We start from the raw sequence: 18,203 nt of genomic DNA, 5'->3' as shown, positions 1-18,203 counted from the left end.
ATAAATTTCAAATGGATCAATATTTAGCTATAAAAAATAAACCCATAAAAATGGCAGAAGACATGAGGGAAATATTTTTATAACCTCTGAATGGGGAAGGTCTTCCTAAGTAACTCAAAATTGGTATGTTTTAAAAGAAAGATAAATTTGGTGCATCTAACTTGATGCATTTTATGTAAAAATAAAAAATCTATAAAAAAATAGAAAAAATGGAATGGTGAAAACATAGGCAAAGTATAACAAGAGCAAACATGAAGGACCAATTATAATATGTTTCCAAAAGATGGCATACAAATGGCCAAAACATACATGGAAAGGTGCTTAATGTAATTAATTATCAGGGAAATGCAAATGAAGATTACAATGAGATATCACCTCACACCTGTTGGGATGGCTATTATCAAAAAGACAAGAGATAGTAGGTGTTGATGAGGATGTGGAGAAAAGTAACCCCTGTGCACTGTTGGTGGAAATGTAAACTGGTATAGCCACTATGGAAAACAGTGGAGGCTCCCAAAGAAATTAAAGATAGAACAAGTACACGTGATCCAGCAATTCCACTTCTGGAGTACATGTGATCCAGCAATCCCACTTCTGGGTATATATTCGAAAGAAAAAACCAGATCTTGGAAATATCCATACTCCTCTGCTCATTACAGCATTATTCACAATACCTACAACATGAAAACAGCCTAAGCATCCATCAACAGATGAATGGATCAAATAAATGTGACATATATACAGGAGTATTATCCAGGCTTTAAAAAAGGAAATCCTGTCATTTGCAGTAACAGAGTAAACTTGGAGGGCATTATGCTAAGTGAAATAAGCCACAGAGCAAGAAAAATACCGCATGGTATCACTTACATGTGGGATCCTAAAAACAAAAAAACAAAAAAAAACCAAAATAAAGGAAACTGAAAAACAAAAAAGTCAAATTCATAGAAACAGTGTAAGAGGGTTCCCCTTTCTCCACATCCTCTCCAACATACGTTGTTTCCTGTCTTGCTAATTTTGGCCATTCTAACTGGTGTAAGGTGGTATCTCAATGTGGTTTTAATTTGAATCTCCCTAATGGCTAGTGATGATGAGCATTTTTTCATGTGTCTGTTAACCATTTGTATGTCTTCATTGGAGAAGTGTCTTAGACTGTTGGTGGGAATGCAAGTTGGTGCAGCCAATTTGGAGAACAGTGTGGAGATTCCTTAAGAAATTAAAAATAGAGCTTCCCTATGACCCTGCAATTGCACTACTGGGTATTTACCCCAAAGATACAGATGTAGTGAAAAGAAGGGCCATCTGTACCCCAATGTTCATAGCAGCAACGGCCACGGTCGCCAAACTGTGGAAAGAACCAAGATGCCCTTCAATGGACGAATGGATAAGGAAGATGTGGTCCATATATACTATGGAGTATTATGCCTCCATCAGAAAGGATGAATACCCAAATTTTGTATCAACATGGGCAGAACTGGAGGAGATTATGCTGAGTGAAATAAGTCAAGCAGAGAGAGTCAATTATCATATGGTTTCACTTATTTGTGGAGCATAACAAATAACACGGAGGACAAGGGGAGATGGAGAGGAGAAGGAAGTTGAGGGAAATTGGAGGGGGAAGTGAACCATGAGAGACTGTGGACTCTGAAAAACAATCTGAGAGTTTTGAAGGGGCTAGGGGTAGGAGGTTGGGGGAGCCTGGTGGTGGGTATTATGGAGGGCACGTATTGCATGGAGTACTGGGTGTGGTGCATAAACAATGAATTCTGTTACACTGAAAAGAAATTAAATAAAAATATATAAATAAATAAAAAAATTTAAAAAAGGAATAAAAAATTTCATAGAAACAGAGTAGAAAGCGGTTGCTGGGACTTGGGGGTTGAAGGAAACAGACAGAATATGATAAAAGGGCACAAACTTTTGGTTATAAGATGAATAAGGTCTTAGGATCTAATACATAAGATGGTGATTATAGCTGATAACACTATACTATATAACTGAAATTTGTTAAGAGATAGAACTTAAATGTTCTCATCTAAAAATTTTTAAAAGGTGAAAAAAAGAAAATACATATTTTCTCCAATTATATTTAAATAGCTAACCTCCTTAATATGTAAAGAAACTCTCCCCAATTAAAGGAAAAAGTTAGGGGTGCCTGGGTGGCTCAGTTGGTTAAGCAGATGTCTTTGGCTTGGGTCATGATCCCAAGGTCCTAGGGTCGAGCCCCACATCAAGCTTCCCTGCTCAGTGGAGAGTCTGCTTCTCCCTCCCCCTCTGGCTGTTGCTCTGCTTACTTCTGCTGTCTATCTCTCTGTCAAGTGGATAAATAAAATCTTTTAAAAAAAATTAAAAATTTTTTTTAAAAAGGAAAAAGTAAATAATGCCATTTTAAGATATGGTGACACATACAAAAAGAGAGCTCATGGTATAGGAAATACAAATATCTCTTAAATATATGAACAAATGCTTTACCTCACTTGTAGTAACAGAAATGTACATCAACACTATGTTTACTCTTTTGTTTGTACAAATGAGATTGGCAAACATATGAACACTCAACCTCACTCGTAGTAATAGAAGTGTACTTTAAAAAGTATGCCTAATTATAATTTTTTCAAGATTGGCAAAGTTCTGAAAGTTAAATAAAAATCCTGTATTGGTAAGGCAGTGTATGATGGATAAATCTTTTTAAAAATCCTAATTAGAGGCACCTGGGTGGCTCAGTCGGTTAAGCAGCTGCCTTCAGCTCGGGTTGTGATCCCAGATTCCTGGGATCGAGCCTCTCCTTGAGCCCCACATCAAGCCCTGCATCAGGCTCCCTGCTCAGCAGGAAGCCTGTTTCTCACTCTCCCACTCCCTCTGCTTGTGTTCCCTTTCTCGCTGTCTCTCTCTCTGTCAAATAAATAAACACAATCTTTTAAAAAAAATCCTAACTAAATATATAAAAATAAATATATGATGACCAAACAGTATTTGTTCCAGAAAAGCAATGATGGTTAAGTCTTAGAGAAATCTTTGAGAATAATTCGCTACATTAATAGATTAAAGAAATAATATATTATCATTATAGAGATACATAAAATTTCCAAATACTGTTAGCAAACTAGGAATAAATAAGATTTCTCTTAACCTATAATAGATGTCTATCACAGACCCAAAGCAAACATTATATCAAATGGTGAAATACTAAAATATTCTCTTTCAAATCAGGACCAAGGCAAGCATAACTGTCACCGTTTCCTATTCAACGTCCTAGTCTAGGAGGTTCTAGACTATACAAAAAATCAAGAAAAGGAAAATGTATAAGAATAGCTAAGGCAATCATAAAATTATTGTTCAAAATCTAATTTTCTACATAGAAAATCTAAGAGAATATATACATAAACCACCAGGAATCACAAGCATGTTCAAAAACAAGCTTGAGGGACACGAATCAAATTGGAAATAAAAGGGCATCTGTACTCAAGTCAAGAAAATTACTTTACTTTTTAAAATCTTTTTTTGAAGATTTTATTATTTTTAAGTAAGGTCTATAGATAGTAAGTAAGGTCTATACCCAGCATGGGGCTCAAACTCACAACTTTGAGATTCAGAGTCATACACTCTGAGTGAGCCAGCCAAGTGCCCCCCACCCACCAAATGTTATTTTAAAAGTTATTTAGGGGGTGCCTGGGTGGCTCAGTGGGTTAAAGCCTCTGCCTTCGGCTCAGGTCATGATCCCAGCGTCCTGGGATCGAGCCCCACATCGGGCTCTCTGCTCAGCGGGGAGCCTGCTTCCCCCTCTCTCTCTGCCTGCCTCTCTGCCTACTTGTGATCTCTGTCTGTCAAATAAATAAATAAAATCTTAAAAAAAAGTTATTTAGGATACCAACAAAAACTATAAGGTGGGTAGTAATATATGAAAAGATATGCAAGATCATGGTATAAGAACTATAACATACTACTTGAAAGGCATAAACAGAACCGTAAATAAATGGGAAGAGAAACTATGCTCACGGGAGGGTGACTCAGTATTACCCCCGTCATAATGATGCAATTCTAACAACAACAACAAAATCCAACGCATTTCTTTCTTGATCCTGACAAGCGTACTCTAAAATGTACACAGAAGAACAAAGGGTAAACAACAGCCCTGCCTGACATTTCTGAAGAAGAACCAGAGGGAAGGAGTTGTCCTACAGAAATTAAGTCTCCTTACAAAACTTTATTAATTGAAACAGTGTGAAATTGGTGTGGGCCAGACAAATAGAACACCAAGGGTAACACCTTAGAAACAGACCCAATTATAAATTAAAAAATTGATATTAAAAATCAGTTGCAGTCTTGAGGTGGATTAATCAATAAGTGATGTTAGGATAATTCAGTATTAAGATTAAAAATTAAAATTAGAACTCTATAAATTTTAAAGGACACCTGGGTGGCTCAGTGGGTTTAGTGTCAGACTCTTGATTTTGGTTAAGGTCATGATTTCAGGGCCATGAGACTGAGCTCCATGTTGGCTCTCTGCTCAGCAGGGAGTCTGCTTGAGATTCTCAACCTCTGCCCCTTCCCCAGCCTCCCCCCAATCTTAAATAAAGAAATAAATAAAGCTTTAAAAAAATAAATTTTAGGGGGATTAAAGACGTAAATATGAAAAGCCAAACAGTCAAAAAAATCCTTATTTTAAGGATTTATCCATCTATTAGAGAGAGAGGGAGAGTTGGGGGGTAGGGGCAGTGGGAGAGAATCCCAAACAGACTCCCCACTGAGCATGGAGACTGATGTGGGGCTTGATCCCACAACCCATAAGCTCACGACCAGAATGTAAACCAAGAGTCAGACCCCCAACTGACTGAGCCACCCAGGTGCCCCCAAACAGTAATAATTTAAAAACAAAATACAGGAAGTAATTATTGTCATGTTGGAGAGAACAGAATGCTCTGGAAAAGCACAGTGCATTAAAAAGAACTGTTAAGTTTTACAGCATTTAAACTAAATCAGCACGACACAAGTCAGATGCAGAATTCAAAGAAAGGGTACCTACAACCCCTATAATGACCAAACCATTAGTATTCAGAATATAAAAGGAATTCTTACAAATCCATAAGAAAAAGACCAAAAACCCTGGAGCAAAAGGGCAAACTACAAAAAGAGGCAACTCACAGAAGAGGCCTAGCCAGTAAACTCTCAGAAGGATGCTCAAGGTCACAAGTAAAACGGGAAAGAAAACAATGAGATTTCATTTCATGCCCATTGGCAAAAACCAGTATGTCAGGGAAATTGGGTGCAGGTGAGGTTAGGAGGAAACTGGCATCCAGGTCCTATTGATCAGAGAGGAAACATATTCGACTAGTCTGGAGAGAAGCCTGGCACTTTTTGTAAAGTTGAAATGCACGTACCAGACAGAACAGCAATCTCCGTCTTGGGCACCTAGCTGGAGAGACCGTCCGCACATGCATCTTGGGCACCTCGCTGGAAAGACAGTCTGCACATGTGTGCTGGAAGTTTCTACTTTGCAACATTGTGTGTAACTGCATGGGGCTATTATTGCTTTCTGCGCATCCAGAAGAGTTTGTGAAGAAATACAGAAAAGCATTAAGGGAAGAAAGCAAGTGTGGTTGGTGAGAGCATAAGAACTACGAAGGAGAGTCAGAAATTGGGAAAAGAGAACAGAGCAGAGTTCTAACTCAGGGGCAAGGGGTTGGGCTCCTGGCTCAGATGGAGGAGTTGGTCTTGGGGAGGAGGGATGGTCATCTTGGAGGAAGAGAAGAAACTTATAAAGACATGAAGATGGGCTTTGGGAAAAGGGAGAGTTGGGAGGATCACACTAAACAATGGGGTCTTCTCAACAAGGAGAGGACATTGAGCAGGTAAAGGATAAAGAAAGTGCTAGTAGAGATAAAATCCTGGAAACACTGGATATGAGATAAAGGTGAGCAGGGTTGACTCCGGGATATTCTATGGGCCTCAGGAGCTCTCCCCCAATCCCAGAATGAGGCTTGAGGTGAGTTCTGAGGCCATCTGGACCTGAAATCATATATGATCTCCCCCTTCAAGTTCTCTAACACCTACGTGCTTCTTCCTTCCTTCATAACTAATGCAGAAATGTGAGCATCATAGAAATGTTGGAGGCCAAAGGTGCTACCGGGGCCACCCTACCCATGTTGCCTCCTTGTGAAATTGGATGAGGTCCCCAAAGGTGAGCAGTTTGGCAAATGATCAAATAATCAGAGTGACTGGAATTCTGATTTTATCCATCAGTGACGCTGCTGTCCTTCCTCGGACTACTTTATCTGCAGCAAAGTCATGCCAATTTCCAACAAATTTCTGGCCTTCATGATCTGAACACACTAACCCAGCCAGGAGTTCAGTGAGTATTTTATACTAATTGGACTTATATCATTTCAAAGGCCAGAATGAAAAAATGGATGATCATGAAAGTGATCATTTACTTTCTTCCCTTAATTGGACAAACTTGATTTAACTCCCATTCATTAAGGCATTTTGGACCATGCATATAAAACACTCTGAGCTATAACTTGTCAAAACCAAGGTCTTAGCAATGAAAGAACCCTGTTCCACTATTTGATAAAAACAGAGGTCAGGGGAAACTCCTCTAAGAAAATTAAATGGTATTTAGCCTGTGTTGGGAATTAGGGAGTACAGGGAAGTTTTACAAAGAGCAACGTTCAGCTGGAAATGACAGCACCCATACTTCTCGGACTTCAGGAGCTGACTGCCTATGCTGCTCTGTGGTCCTTTCTTTTTTTTCTTTCTCTCTCTCTCTCTTTTTTAAAGATTTTATTTATTTATTTGAGAGAGAGAGAGCAGGAACAAGGAACACAAGCATGGGGAGTGGGAGTGGGAAAGCAGGCTTCCAGCCAAGCTGGGAACCCGGTGCAGGGCTTGATCCCAGGACCCTGGAATCATGACCTGAGCTGAAGGCAGACATTGAACCTACTGAGCCACACAGGCATCCTGGTTCTTTTGGTGTTTTATGTATAACATGCTGGAGATGGAGGAGCCCAATCCCAGATCCACAGGCCGATCTGGCCTGCTGTCTCCATGTGCATGGCCTGCAGGCTAAGACTGGTTCTTACAATTTTTAATGGTTGAAAAGAATTAAAATAATAATACTTAATGGCTCATGAAAATGACAGGACATTCAAATTTTATTGTCCATAAATAAAGTTTTATTGGTCATCACTGCAATCATTCATTTATATATTGTCTATGGTTGTTCTCCCAGTATGACGACAGAGTTGAGTAGCTATGACAGAGACTGTCTACAAAACTGAAAATATTCACTTTCCAATCCTTGATAGAAAAAAGAAAGTATGCTGACCTGGTTTATGTGATACCCTTTAGTGCAAAGATGCTGAAAGTATGAGGCCATTTGGAGACTTTGTGCTCTTAGGATGCTGGTGTGTGTTACTAGGTCTCAAGAACCCTTAAGAAGGTGTGAGTAAGGATGTCAAGGAAGTCCACTAGAGTGTATTATCTCGGGGGTTTGGGAATTACTAGATCACAGAGTAGGTCAGGTAGGGCGTTTTCTTGGATCTTCTCTGCATTCAGTTAGAAACCAATGGAGAAACCATATTTTAGAAAGACCCTTTGGGAGCAGTGAGGAGAATGGGTTAGAGAAGGTATTGCCTAGGAGGTGGGGGATGAGTTAAGAAGTGTCTACATTTGTTGGGGAGCCCAGGTGTCTCAGTTGGTTGAACCTTTAATGCTTGATTTTGGCTCAAGTAATGATCTCAGGATCTTGGGATCGAGCCCCACGTCAGGCTCTGTGCTCAGTAGGGAGTCTGCTTGAGGATTTCTCTCTCTGTCCCTCTGCCCCTACCCCCAACTTGTGCTCCGTTCTCTCTGTCTCTCAAATAAATAGATCTTAAAAAAAAATGTCTACATTGGTTAAAACAACAGATGAAAAGACCAGTGGTAGCTATGAGAGCTGTGATTTGGAATCAGAAATAGGGGATAAAATTGGTGGCAATTGATTAACTCTTGGGTAGAGGTGATGAGGTATGATTTTGGAAATGGCATCAGGAAATCAAGGGATCAAACAATGAGCTAACAAGCTGTGGAAAGAAACCGCAGAGCCTATGAAATTAGTAGAATATCGAAGAGGATGCTTTGGGGGGAGAGTTGAATCAGTGGCATACATTCACTCTACCTTGATCTCTAAACTAATAGCACTTGTAGATAACTAGAGAGGGATGTGTTCATGGCAAGGTAGCCTGACACAGTGTCACAGTCTGCCCTGTGTTGTCCAAGAGTGGAGTGATTGCACAACCCCACAAAATTGAAAAATGGAGGAGGTGGGGGGAAGTCCTGAGGAATTCCTGAAGCTTTCACTGGACTGGCAGTCAATTAATTTCTAGCAAATTATTTACTTGACAGGGAAAATTAGAACTAAGATATGCTCTAGTTCTCCCTGTCAAAGTAGTTAAGAACAAAGGGAGGAATATCAGAGAAGTATTACTTGTAACTGCATCTCCATTTTAACAGGTGTATGTAAAAACGTATTTTTACATAGAAGCCTTAAAAGAGAAATGTGAACTTGAAACTTCATGACCTTGGAGCAAGCTGACCGCATTATGTTCTCACTGGGCAGGGCTTCAGAAATTCATTTACTCTTTAAAAAGTTGTCTTCTAAATGAAAAATTAAAAAATACTTAATTGAGAATGAAAATTTCCATTGGTGAAAGTCTATCAGCTTCTGTGTCTCGGACACTATTTTAGGAGAAGGTGACCTGGCTGGATCGGCACCAACTGAAATATAGAGTGAGTCTGGCAACATTCCTGGTGTTTCCAAAGTTGGAAGTTTTTGGAAGCACATTTTTACCTTTTTTGAATTTTAAGAAATTAGACTAGGGTACAGGGCTGGAGCGCCACTGGCCCCACTCTCATTATTCAGTAAAACACTAAAAGGTGAGACAACGTCATAGGTAAAATGCTGTTGAAGAAGGTGGTAGGATGTTAAGATGGTATTTAGAATGGGGGTGGGTGGCGGATACCAGGGCTTTCTGAAATGCCAAAAAACTGGAGGCAGGAAGTTTGTTCTGGAACATCTGGGCACTGACTGCTTTCTTAATCCAGGTGAAGAGGTAGTTTTGCAGATGCTGAATTTGGTTTAAGAGCCAGGAAAGCATATTCTATGTTTAATTAATATAGATGCAAAAATATATGCTTCCCATTGCTGTGAATGCATAATCTGAGTACTCTACTGTCTTGTATTCTTGGGCATATATGTGCACATATATCTTGGATTATGTGTGTACATATGTGTGTGTGTATGTGTGCATGCGTGCACGTAGAATTTTTTTTACCCAGAATGGCTGACATAATTTCTGAATTCCTAAATAAATAAGAATAGTAATGTATCATAACTGAACTTTCTGACAAAGTCCTGTCTTGCACAGTGTCACAGGACGGTTGACATCCTCGGTCAAGTATTTTGGAAGCCAAGGAAAACCATGTGAGAGAGATTCTGCATTTCTTGTTGCTTCTCCTTTGCTTGCACCAGGTTCTGAACCCTTCCTTAAATGAGCAGCCTAATCTTGCCCTGCTGTTTAAGTTTCATGTGTGCAACTTCTCTGTGTCTCTCCTTGCCAATGTCTAATCTACCTGAAATACTGCGAACATTCTGGTTTCTGTCTTGGATATGGGGAGGGAAGAGCCCCTTCTCTCTGGGCTCGGCAGATCACCGGACCCTAGACATGCTCTTCTTCCAAAACCCAGATCTATTTCCAGCCAGAGAGCCCCAAGATTACGGTCTGTTTTCCAATGAAAGGAGCCAGGATGAGGCACGGCGCTAACCCTAGAAGTATCTTACTGAACCAGTCCTCTACTCTCTCAGTTTTCTCCCTCATTTCTATGACCTAGCTCTCTGGACCTGGGAGCACCTTGGGATGACTGATTCCAGAGGGAATTTACATTCACGAGCAGAGTTTCTTACCAGATGCCAAGAGGTCATTGATGAGCACCAGGAACTTCTCATCAGCCACTTGGGCGTCGGTCATGAGAAACACCACACTGAGATTCTTCACCCCGGCTTTCAGGCACAAGCCAGCCAGGTCCATCTGCAGAAACGATCAACATTAGAGATCTTTGGGAAGATGGCCTTATTGAAAGATCCCCAATCAGCTCTTTAGGAATGGGACCATTTCCTTATCTACTTTAATGGGAAAGAAAGTGAAATAGCAGTGGGAAATAGGCCTCATTCCCAGGCCTCAATCCCAGTAGAGGTGGACGAGTAAACTTGAACAGTGACAATCTTTAATTCATGCAATCACTGTGGCTCCTGTATTTGCTTCTGGAGCTCTTCCTTTGTGCCGAGGGGTAACAGCACAGCTTTCCAAAGGGACAGAGATAGTCCCTGCTCACCTGTGTTACTTATATCATCATACAAGTGAATGACCTGACCCGAAGGCAAGCAATTGCTCTTGGTCTTGACAGAAGAGTCATGTACCGGCCACCAACCCCCGTAATGAATGTATCTTACGCTAGCAGTGTTTTGTGTTCTCATGACTTGTTCTAGCAAAAGCTCCGTGTTGGAATAAAATATCCCAGGGAGCACACTTGCATACACACACACACACACACACACACACACACACACACACACACAAAATCATCTGGTAGGAAATTATATCCATTCAGAACTGCAGGTGGATGAAGTCTTGGGCTAGGATGCCAAGCCCCGCATTTTCCCAGTGTAGTCCATCTTGGTTCAAGCTCTGTATCCCGCTCACAGAGCTCAGCTGTCAGTCCCTGATCTTGGTCTTCTTGCTCGCACCACTCAAAGCCCATTTTCTAAGAGCCTCCTGCATTTCCTTATGTCAAAGCTTCTTTCATGTCCCATAATCATTCCCCTTTAAAGTTAGTGAACTTCCTTTAGTATCAACCATTCTCAACCTTAGGTACTTACAGAATTAGTTCAGATAACATTTCCTGACTCTCATCAGAACTGCCTGAAAAGTCTTGATGCCCAGGCCACTCCGCAGACTAGTTAAGCCAAACTTTCTGGAGGGTGGGATGCAGGCATCAGCGGTGTTTCAGGGGGATTCCAGTCTATAGCCAAGGCTGAGAACCGCCATCTTAGGTCATTCTGTAAATGCTTACTTCTATGCACTGACTTGTTTCCTCTTTTTTGGAACCACTGGAGATTGGTCTAATGTGGACCTGGTGTCTGACCTTAGATCCAGCTAGCTGTGGAGAAGCTGAGCTGTGGTTTCGGAGCAGTGATGAGCACCATTGGCTGAGAGGTTAGGAAGGCAGGTGGGTAGGTCTGGCCCCAGGATGGCTGGGATTTGCGCAGGGACAGCAAGGGTGGCATCCTGGTAGAAATGACGTCAGGGCTCCCGACCCTGCCTCTGTTGTAACCAGGCACAACAGGGAAGGGCAAAGTGACCTCTTTCAGTTGTATAAATGCTTTCCCCCATGTTCTAGATCATGCAGCATGGTTGCTAAGGGCTTGACTGGGACCATGAAACGTCCCCGAAGTTCCTAGTACCTGGTATGCACTGGAACAGTCTTTCAAAAATGCGAATTTCTTATAGGACTTGGGAAGACTGACAGAACTCCTTCCAAGTCCACCAGAGCTGCTAGAGGGCTGTGTGCTCACTTTGACACAGAGGTGCCCCTGATCCGGTGAGAGCCAAGGTTACCCCGAGGGAGCCGAAGCAGTTGAGGTTTTACAAAGGCAGACCTGAGTCCAGTGAGTCTAATGAGGGTCACCGGCCCAGAATCGAGGAAGGGAATGGCCCATTGCTGACGGGGAGGTTCTGAGCAAGGTGAGTGCAGAGCTAAGGAGGGATGACAGAGAGCTGTGGGTGTTGCGGGGGTGTGGGTGGGTGGGGGCTGGATCTTACCTTGAAGTCCGGGATCTGGTACTCTCTCCGCAGCGTGATCTGGAATACCTCCATGGAGCTGATGAACGCCGCAAGCCTCGTCAGACTCTGCTTGCCGCTCCCACCCACGCCCACCAGCAGCGCATTTCCCCGGGGGCACTCCAGGATGCGGTTGATGTGGCAGCTGTGGGGAAAGAGCAGAGGCATGTGGCCTGGATCAGACTCTCCTCTGTGTGGAGCCCGTCCCACGGTCCGAGGGAGCAGTGCTGGAAATGTAAGTTACATTGTCCCCAAACCGGGCCTTGCTTTCTTGCCCAAGTGGATAGAAGTCACTCCTGCTTTCTGCTTTAAGCCAAAGCCTCTGGTGAACCAGTGGCAGTGGAGAACAAGCTTGTGGCAGCCGGAAAGGACTGGAGGGGACCCAGATTCCCCTCCCCTCCCCACCCCTCCCTATCCAGCTGAGCCCCAGTCTGCCACTCCTCCCACAGCACTCGGCCTCACCTACTTGTGCTTTTAGGCAAGAGGAGGGGCAGGAAAAAGAGAAGAGTAGGGAAAAAAAAAATCCCAGGGGGAGGCTAAAGTACAAGCAGGAACAGAACTGTCTGTTCCACTAGAGAGAGAAGAAGTGAAATTAAAGTCAGCAGAACAACAGGGAGCCCTGGACATTGATGGCTTTGTAATGAATGTGGATTCTTGGTGTCAGCCTATAGGGCGCCCACTTGCTTGGCTTCTGGATTCTTCCCCTTTAAGCTCTACTCACCTGTCTCATATTCCCTCCCAGCAGTGATGAAAGGTTCCCAAGTCCTGGGCTTAGACTACATCCCGCAGAGGACCCTCTTCCTCCTGACTCACTAACCCTTCCTCAAATGCTGCCTTTCCATCCACCTGTCTGTGACCCTCCTCCACGTCCTTCCTTCCCCTTAGTGCTATGTATAAATGTTACATAAGGTACCTACGTTCTTTATTTAAAAAACTCCTATTCCCTTTCTTTCCTCACCTTAAAACCAATAGCTATTCATTGTACAAAATGCCTAAAATACAGAAAAATTACAATTCTACACTAAATAGCAATAGACACCACTGACATTAACTACATACCCTTCTGGACGTTTTTCTAGAATCTGTGTGTTTGTAGGTATGTACTTGTGGGTACATACACTTACTGCATCTGAAACCCATTATGTTTCTATCTTATTTTCAAAATCAGGTTCACATTGTATACTAAACAGTGTTTTGAGGCTACGTTTCCATTTATCCATAGTGTGTGAATAATTTTCTACATCACCGAGTAACCGCTAAGCCATGCTTTTAACGGTGAGCCACAGAATAAATTCCTGGTCTGCAACAGCCTACTATGGGATAATTACATTGTTTCCAACGTTTTCCAGTCATAAATACTGTTACATAAGTATTTTTCATTTCTATCTCTCATCATGTCCACAGGATAGATTCCGTAAAAGACAAATCATCAAGTCAAACAGTAAGACAACTTTTATGGCTTTTGATACATCCCGAAAAGCTGCTTCCCAGAACGGTGGCACCAATTTGTCATCTTCTTGGGTAGAACTGATTTCAAAAGGTCAATGTTATTTTTGAAGGGTGAGAATATGTTAGATTATGTGAGTTTCATTAACATGCGTCATGTTAGAAAACTTGGGAAATGGATAAAAGGAGGATGAGACGACAGCTGCTGGTGACCTTGGACTTGACCGAGCATGGAGAACAAGAACTCAGGGGGAATCTGACCAAACAGAGTGTACATCTGAAATTAAACAGTGTAGGCTACAGTCCTGTGTCCCTATCTTACACTAATCGTATCACAATGACAGATACCATATTCACATTATGTAAGGGTCATCAGGAGTGGAACCATTTAAGCGCAGCTAAGCCCAATTTGGAGGAAGGGCTGGAAATGGAGGGGTGGGAGAGCTTTGATGAATGGGACTTGACCTATCAACGAAACGGGAGCATGGATGAGGTTACTGGGCTCCTGTGGGCCTTCTGTGGCTTGAGTTTTCTTGCTACTGCACATTTCTGGCATATACTGATGACTGGGTCATAATCAGCGTCAATAAACTAGATGTTTGTGGGTCCTCATTGCCTCCTCTCCCGTGTGTTTGCTACTGAGAGGGAAACCCCAGCAGAAGGCAGGTAAGCCAACAAGGCCCACCTACCAGCAGGTGGGAAGAGTCTGGCCCCCACTCTTGTTGATATGGGTCTTATGTATATGGCTTCAAATCTTTGCCAATTGAATGGTTGACACTATGATTTAAATTTTATTCCTTTGATATCTAGGGAATTAAATATTTTTCTTATTAATTATTACATTTTGTTTTGTGAGCTTCCTTTTTTAGGTCCATGGTCCTCTTCTTTTTTTAAAGTTTTATTTATTAAAGTAATCTCTACATTCCATGTGGGCTTGAACTCACAACCCTGAGATCAAGAATTGCATGATTCTCTTACTGAGCCAGCCAGGTGCCCTAACTGCCCACTTCTTAACTGAAGAGTTCCAGATCTGTAAGGCCCCTTTAGGTATGTTCTGAACCATACTGCCCATTTGTCACTTTTTACCTTTTCATTTTACTGTGCTTTAGGATATGCAGAAAATTTTAGCTTTCTGGATTTAAAACCCAGAAATTGTAAGTCACTAACTTTTTGTGGTGAAAATTAATTCCCCCTAGTATTTAAGACTTATTTATTGACCTACACTTAGTTCTTTTATGATTTTGCTTTTCCCCTTTATCATTATTTGTGGTATTTCTACTCTTTCTCTCTTTCTTGTATCAGATAGATTTACAATTCTCTGGGCCCCTTATTAAATCCCAGTTTTGAGGCATCAAAAGATGTGCACACTCAGCTTGTTTTCTCTACAGTCCCCACACATGTGAAGGTGTTCGATGAATTTTGGTTAAACTGAAACACAACACAGGCCTTACAGTCATCATCACGTCTGGGGGACACACGCAATCACACATCATGTGAGGGGCAAGGACTCATCTGCTTTGGGTTTGCATTAGAGGGTGCCTAACTCCAAGGATAAAAGAAACTGAGCTGCTAAGACATCCAGGCCCTCTCTTTGGAGAAGTCCCCTTGGGCTCTCTGGGCCGCCCCAACCCCCACTATTCTGGAATGCCTGAATTCAGCTTAGCATGGTCTCTGCTATTCACCATCTGATGGGAAATGAATCGTTAGTCCCGAAGTTTCCAGAGAAGAATGGTTCAGTCTGCAACTGTCAGCGTTAGACTCCAGCTGGGGATCCATTAACAACCTCTGACGAGGGCAAAGGACTCTGCATTCAAATTACAACATTTAAAAAAAAGGAAGATCAATATTCTGAAGGGGCTCCTGGGCGAGAAAACCAGCGCAGTCTAAGTTAAGCCCGTTACTGAATTTCTGTGAGATTAAAAACAAAAGCTGAAGATGTTCCATGGCACAGCTGGAGGGAGTGGGCTTACTAAGGCTACACACGCACACACACACACACGCGTGCACACACACATGCACACACATGCATGCATACATGCACACACATGCGCACGTACATGCATGTGCACAGGCAGCACACATGCACACAATACATGCACACACCCACATATGCATGCACACACACATATGCACGCACACACATGCACACATGTCTGCACTCACATGCGCACTCACATGCATGTGCACAGACAGCACACATGCCCACGCATACATGCATGCACACACGCCCTAGAGAATAGATAGGATACAGAAAGGAAGGGGCACAAGAGAAGTCCATCGTTTTCATTAAGTGATGCTAAGAGAAAGGAAAAGAGGCAGAACAACCTCTGTGGGAGCCAATAAACCCAGAAAGAGATAAAGATTATGCCAAAAGCAGTGGAAAAGACATGGTGTGAGGCTTTAAGGACATGCAGACCCAGAATCTGCTGAGACAGTGAAGAAAGTCAGCGGAGAGCACCATGGTGCCATTAAGGACACAACAAAGAAAAAGCCTAGCATCTACGGACTGTTTGTTAAGCACAAAGCACTGGCCGCATGCAGCAATAACCCAACGACGTGGACATTCTCACTACCCTCACTTCCCAGAGGAGGAAACTGAGGCTCAGGGAAGTTCAGTGTCCTCTGCTGAACACCGCAGCCAATGAGTGGCAAAACCAGGATTTGGATGTGGCTGTGGCTCTGGCTCTAGAACCTGCACCCGTAACTCATGGCATGGTGCTCTGTGGTCAGGTTCAGCATAAAAGCAGCAGGAAGAATTAGCAGTAGAGCTTGGGAAAGGCATCAAGGAATCAGACTGAGAGACTGATAAGAGCTCAAGTCGTGAGAACAAAAAGCCAGATGATCACATCAAAATGAGAATAAGCCTCATTGCACCTATGACCAGATGCCCTTGCCCTGGCCCCTCCACCAGCCCTGTGGGTTCCTGGGGAGCGCTGGAGGCTTTTTCCTGCTCTGCCTTGCCCTGCTCCCACCTTGGGTCTCAGAAGTCAGGACCTTCCTGGAGAAAGCCCGAACCCCTCTGCCTTGGGCACCACGTGGAGTGACGTGAGGCCATGAGTCTTCTGTCACTCTTGGGTTATCTGTGTCTCTCACTGTTGGCTGCGGTCCATTTTCTGGCACAAGGGGTTGCTTCTGCTCTCTGTGGCCAGTAGAGGCAACAGAGGGCCGAGGAGCCCCAGGGATGGGAGGGCAGGGTGAAGACCAGGTCATGGGACATTGATATTTTTAAACAAATGGACATGAAATTATACATCCAAATATATTTTAATCTTGAGAACTGCCTCCCTTGAGGTAGTTCATTATTCCAGTTATTTTGCCATTGCTAACTGGAAACCATCTTCTGGAAACCATCCTCACAGCCTGTTAAGGAGCGTCAGGATAAAAGTTAGTTTTCCCAGCCTTATTTCTTCTTAAGAACATTATGAGTCAGTTTGATCACCCATGTTGGGCACCACATTGACCAAATCACTTGCTCTTCTCCCAAATTAAATTTACCCTGAAAGGACAGAGATTCGTCTCAATTCCAAGACTGTGACACAGGCTCCGATAGTTGTTCAAGAGGAGAGGAAAATGCTCGCTGAACTTTCCCAAGGTTTATGAATGGATGTCCCAAAACCCTGGTCCTGGCCATCGACTACGCACCAGACAGCATCCAAGGTTTTGGGGATTCAGCTGTGAGCAAGACCGAGTCTATGCACAAGGAGCTCACACTGGATCAGGAGAGACAGAAACACAGATGAGGAAGCACCAGAGTGTGATGATGGAGAGCAAATCCACTGGAGACAGTGTGCCAGTGTAAGCCTTGGCCTCTCTGTTTCTGGGGTGTGTGGTGGTAGGTGGCTTCTCCCACATCTCTGGATTGTAGCCTTCTTGTGTGTAATATACAGGGATAAGATCAGACCTTACTTCCTTCAGGGTTTTTGTGACAAACGAAGTGATGTAAGCAAAGCTCTATGCACCAGGCCTGCGGTGAGTTCCATGTTCAGGGTAGCTGCTATATATCACATCAAGTGCTCCCTTTTCAGAGAGGTCTTCCTGACCTCCCTATTTACAATTGCAGTCAACACCCTCCCCACCCTCCACCAGCACTCTGTATCCTCCTTCCTTCTGTTTTTCCTCTCCATCTTTTACCCTAAATGAGATGCTAAGAATGTTTGTTGAGTACCTGCTATGTTCCAGACACTGTCCTAGGTATTAGAGATCTGGTGGTGAATACAAAAAAGATCCTTGCACTCATAGTATGCCTAATCCAAAGATATGTGTTGGGTGGATGGATGGGTGGATAGATAGATGGGTAGATGGGTGGGAGGGTGGGTGGATGGATGGATGGATGGATGGGTGGATGGATAGATAGATAGATGGGTGGATGGATAGGTGGATGGATGGATGGATGGATGGATGGATCAGTGGGTGGATGGGTCAGTGGGTGGGTAGATGGATGGGTAGATAGGTAGACGGATGGATGGATGGATGGGTGGGTAGATGGGTGGATGGAATGGATGGATGGATGGATGGGTAGATGGGTAGGTGGATGGGTGGGTGGATGGATGGGTGGATGGATGGGTGGGTGATGGGCAGATGGATGGATGTAAACAAACAGATTAATCATGACAAATGCAGCAGGGAAGTCAAGTTATGTAAGCTGAGGTCCCAGCAGCGACAACTGACTTTAGAAAGAGGGGGCTCTGTGGTGACTGGATAAGAGCTTCTTTGTTCCATTGCTAAGAAAAGGATCCAAAAGAGAATGAGAAGTGAGAAAGTATAGATAACCATTTTGATGAGTTTTGTTGTGAACAGGAGCAAAAAAAAAAAAAAAAAAAAAAAAAAAAAGAAAGAAAAGAAAAAGGCGTAGGGGATGAAAGGAGATATAAGAGTGAAGGAATAGTT

The 18,203-nt window shown here is 43.0% G+C and overlaps 1 protein-coding gene across 1 annotated transcript in view; it reads right to left on the bottom strand.

Moving 5' to 3' along the window:
• DNAH9 (dynein axonemal heavy chain 9) overlaps positions 1–18,203 on the bottom strand; it is a 313,067-nt gene that overhangs the window by 113,213 nt on the left and 181,651 nt on the right. Inside the window, exons 44-45 of the mRNA XM_032840101.1 lie at positions 11,853–12,015; positions 9,938–10,061 (exon numbers count right to left, since the gene is read on the bottom strand). Coding sequence (XP_032695992.1) covers positions 9,938–10,061; positions 11,853–12,015 — 287 coding nt within the window. The remainder of the gene's footprint in view (positions 1–9,937; positions 10,062–11,852; positions 12,016–18,203) is intronic.

The sequence above is a fragment of the Lontra canadensis genome, unplaced genomic scaffold (genome assembly GCF_010015895.1).
Source record: "Lontra canadensis isolate GAN:19392208 unplaced genomic scaffold, GSC_riverotter_1.0 scaffold110, whole genome shotgun sequence".
In the NCBI taxonomy this organism is placed as follows: domain Eukaryota; kingdom Metazoa; phylum Chordata; class Mammalia; order Carnivora; family Mustelidae; genus Lontra; species Lontra canadensis.
This window is presented reverse-complemented; position numbering and strand designations above follow the sequence as displayed.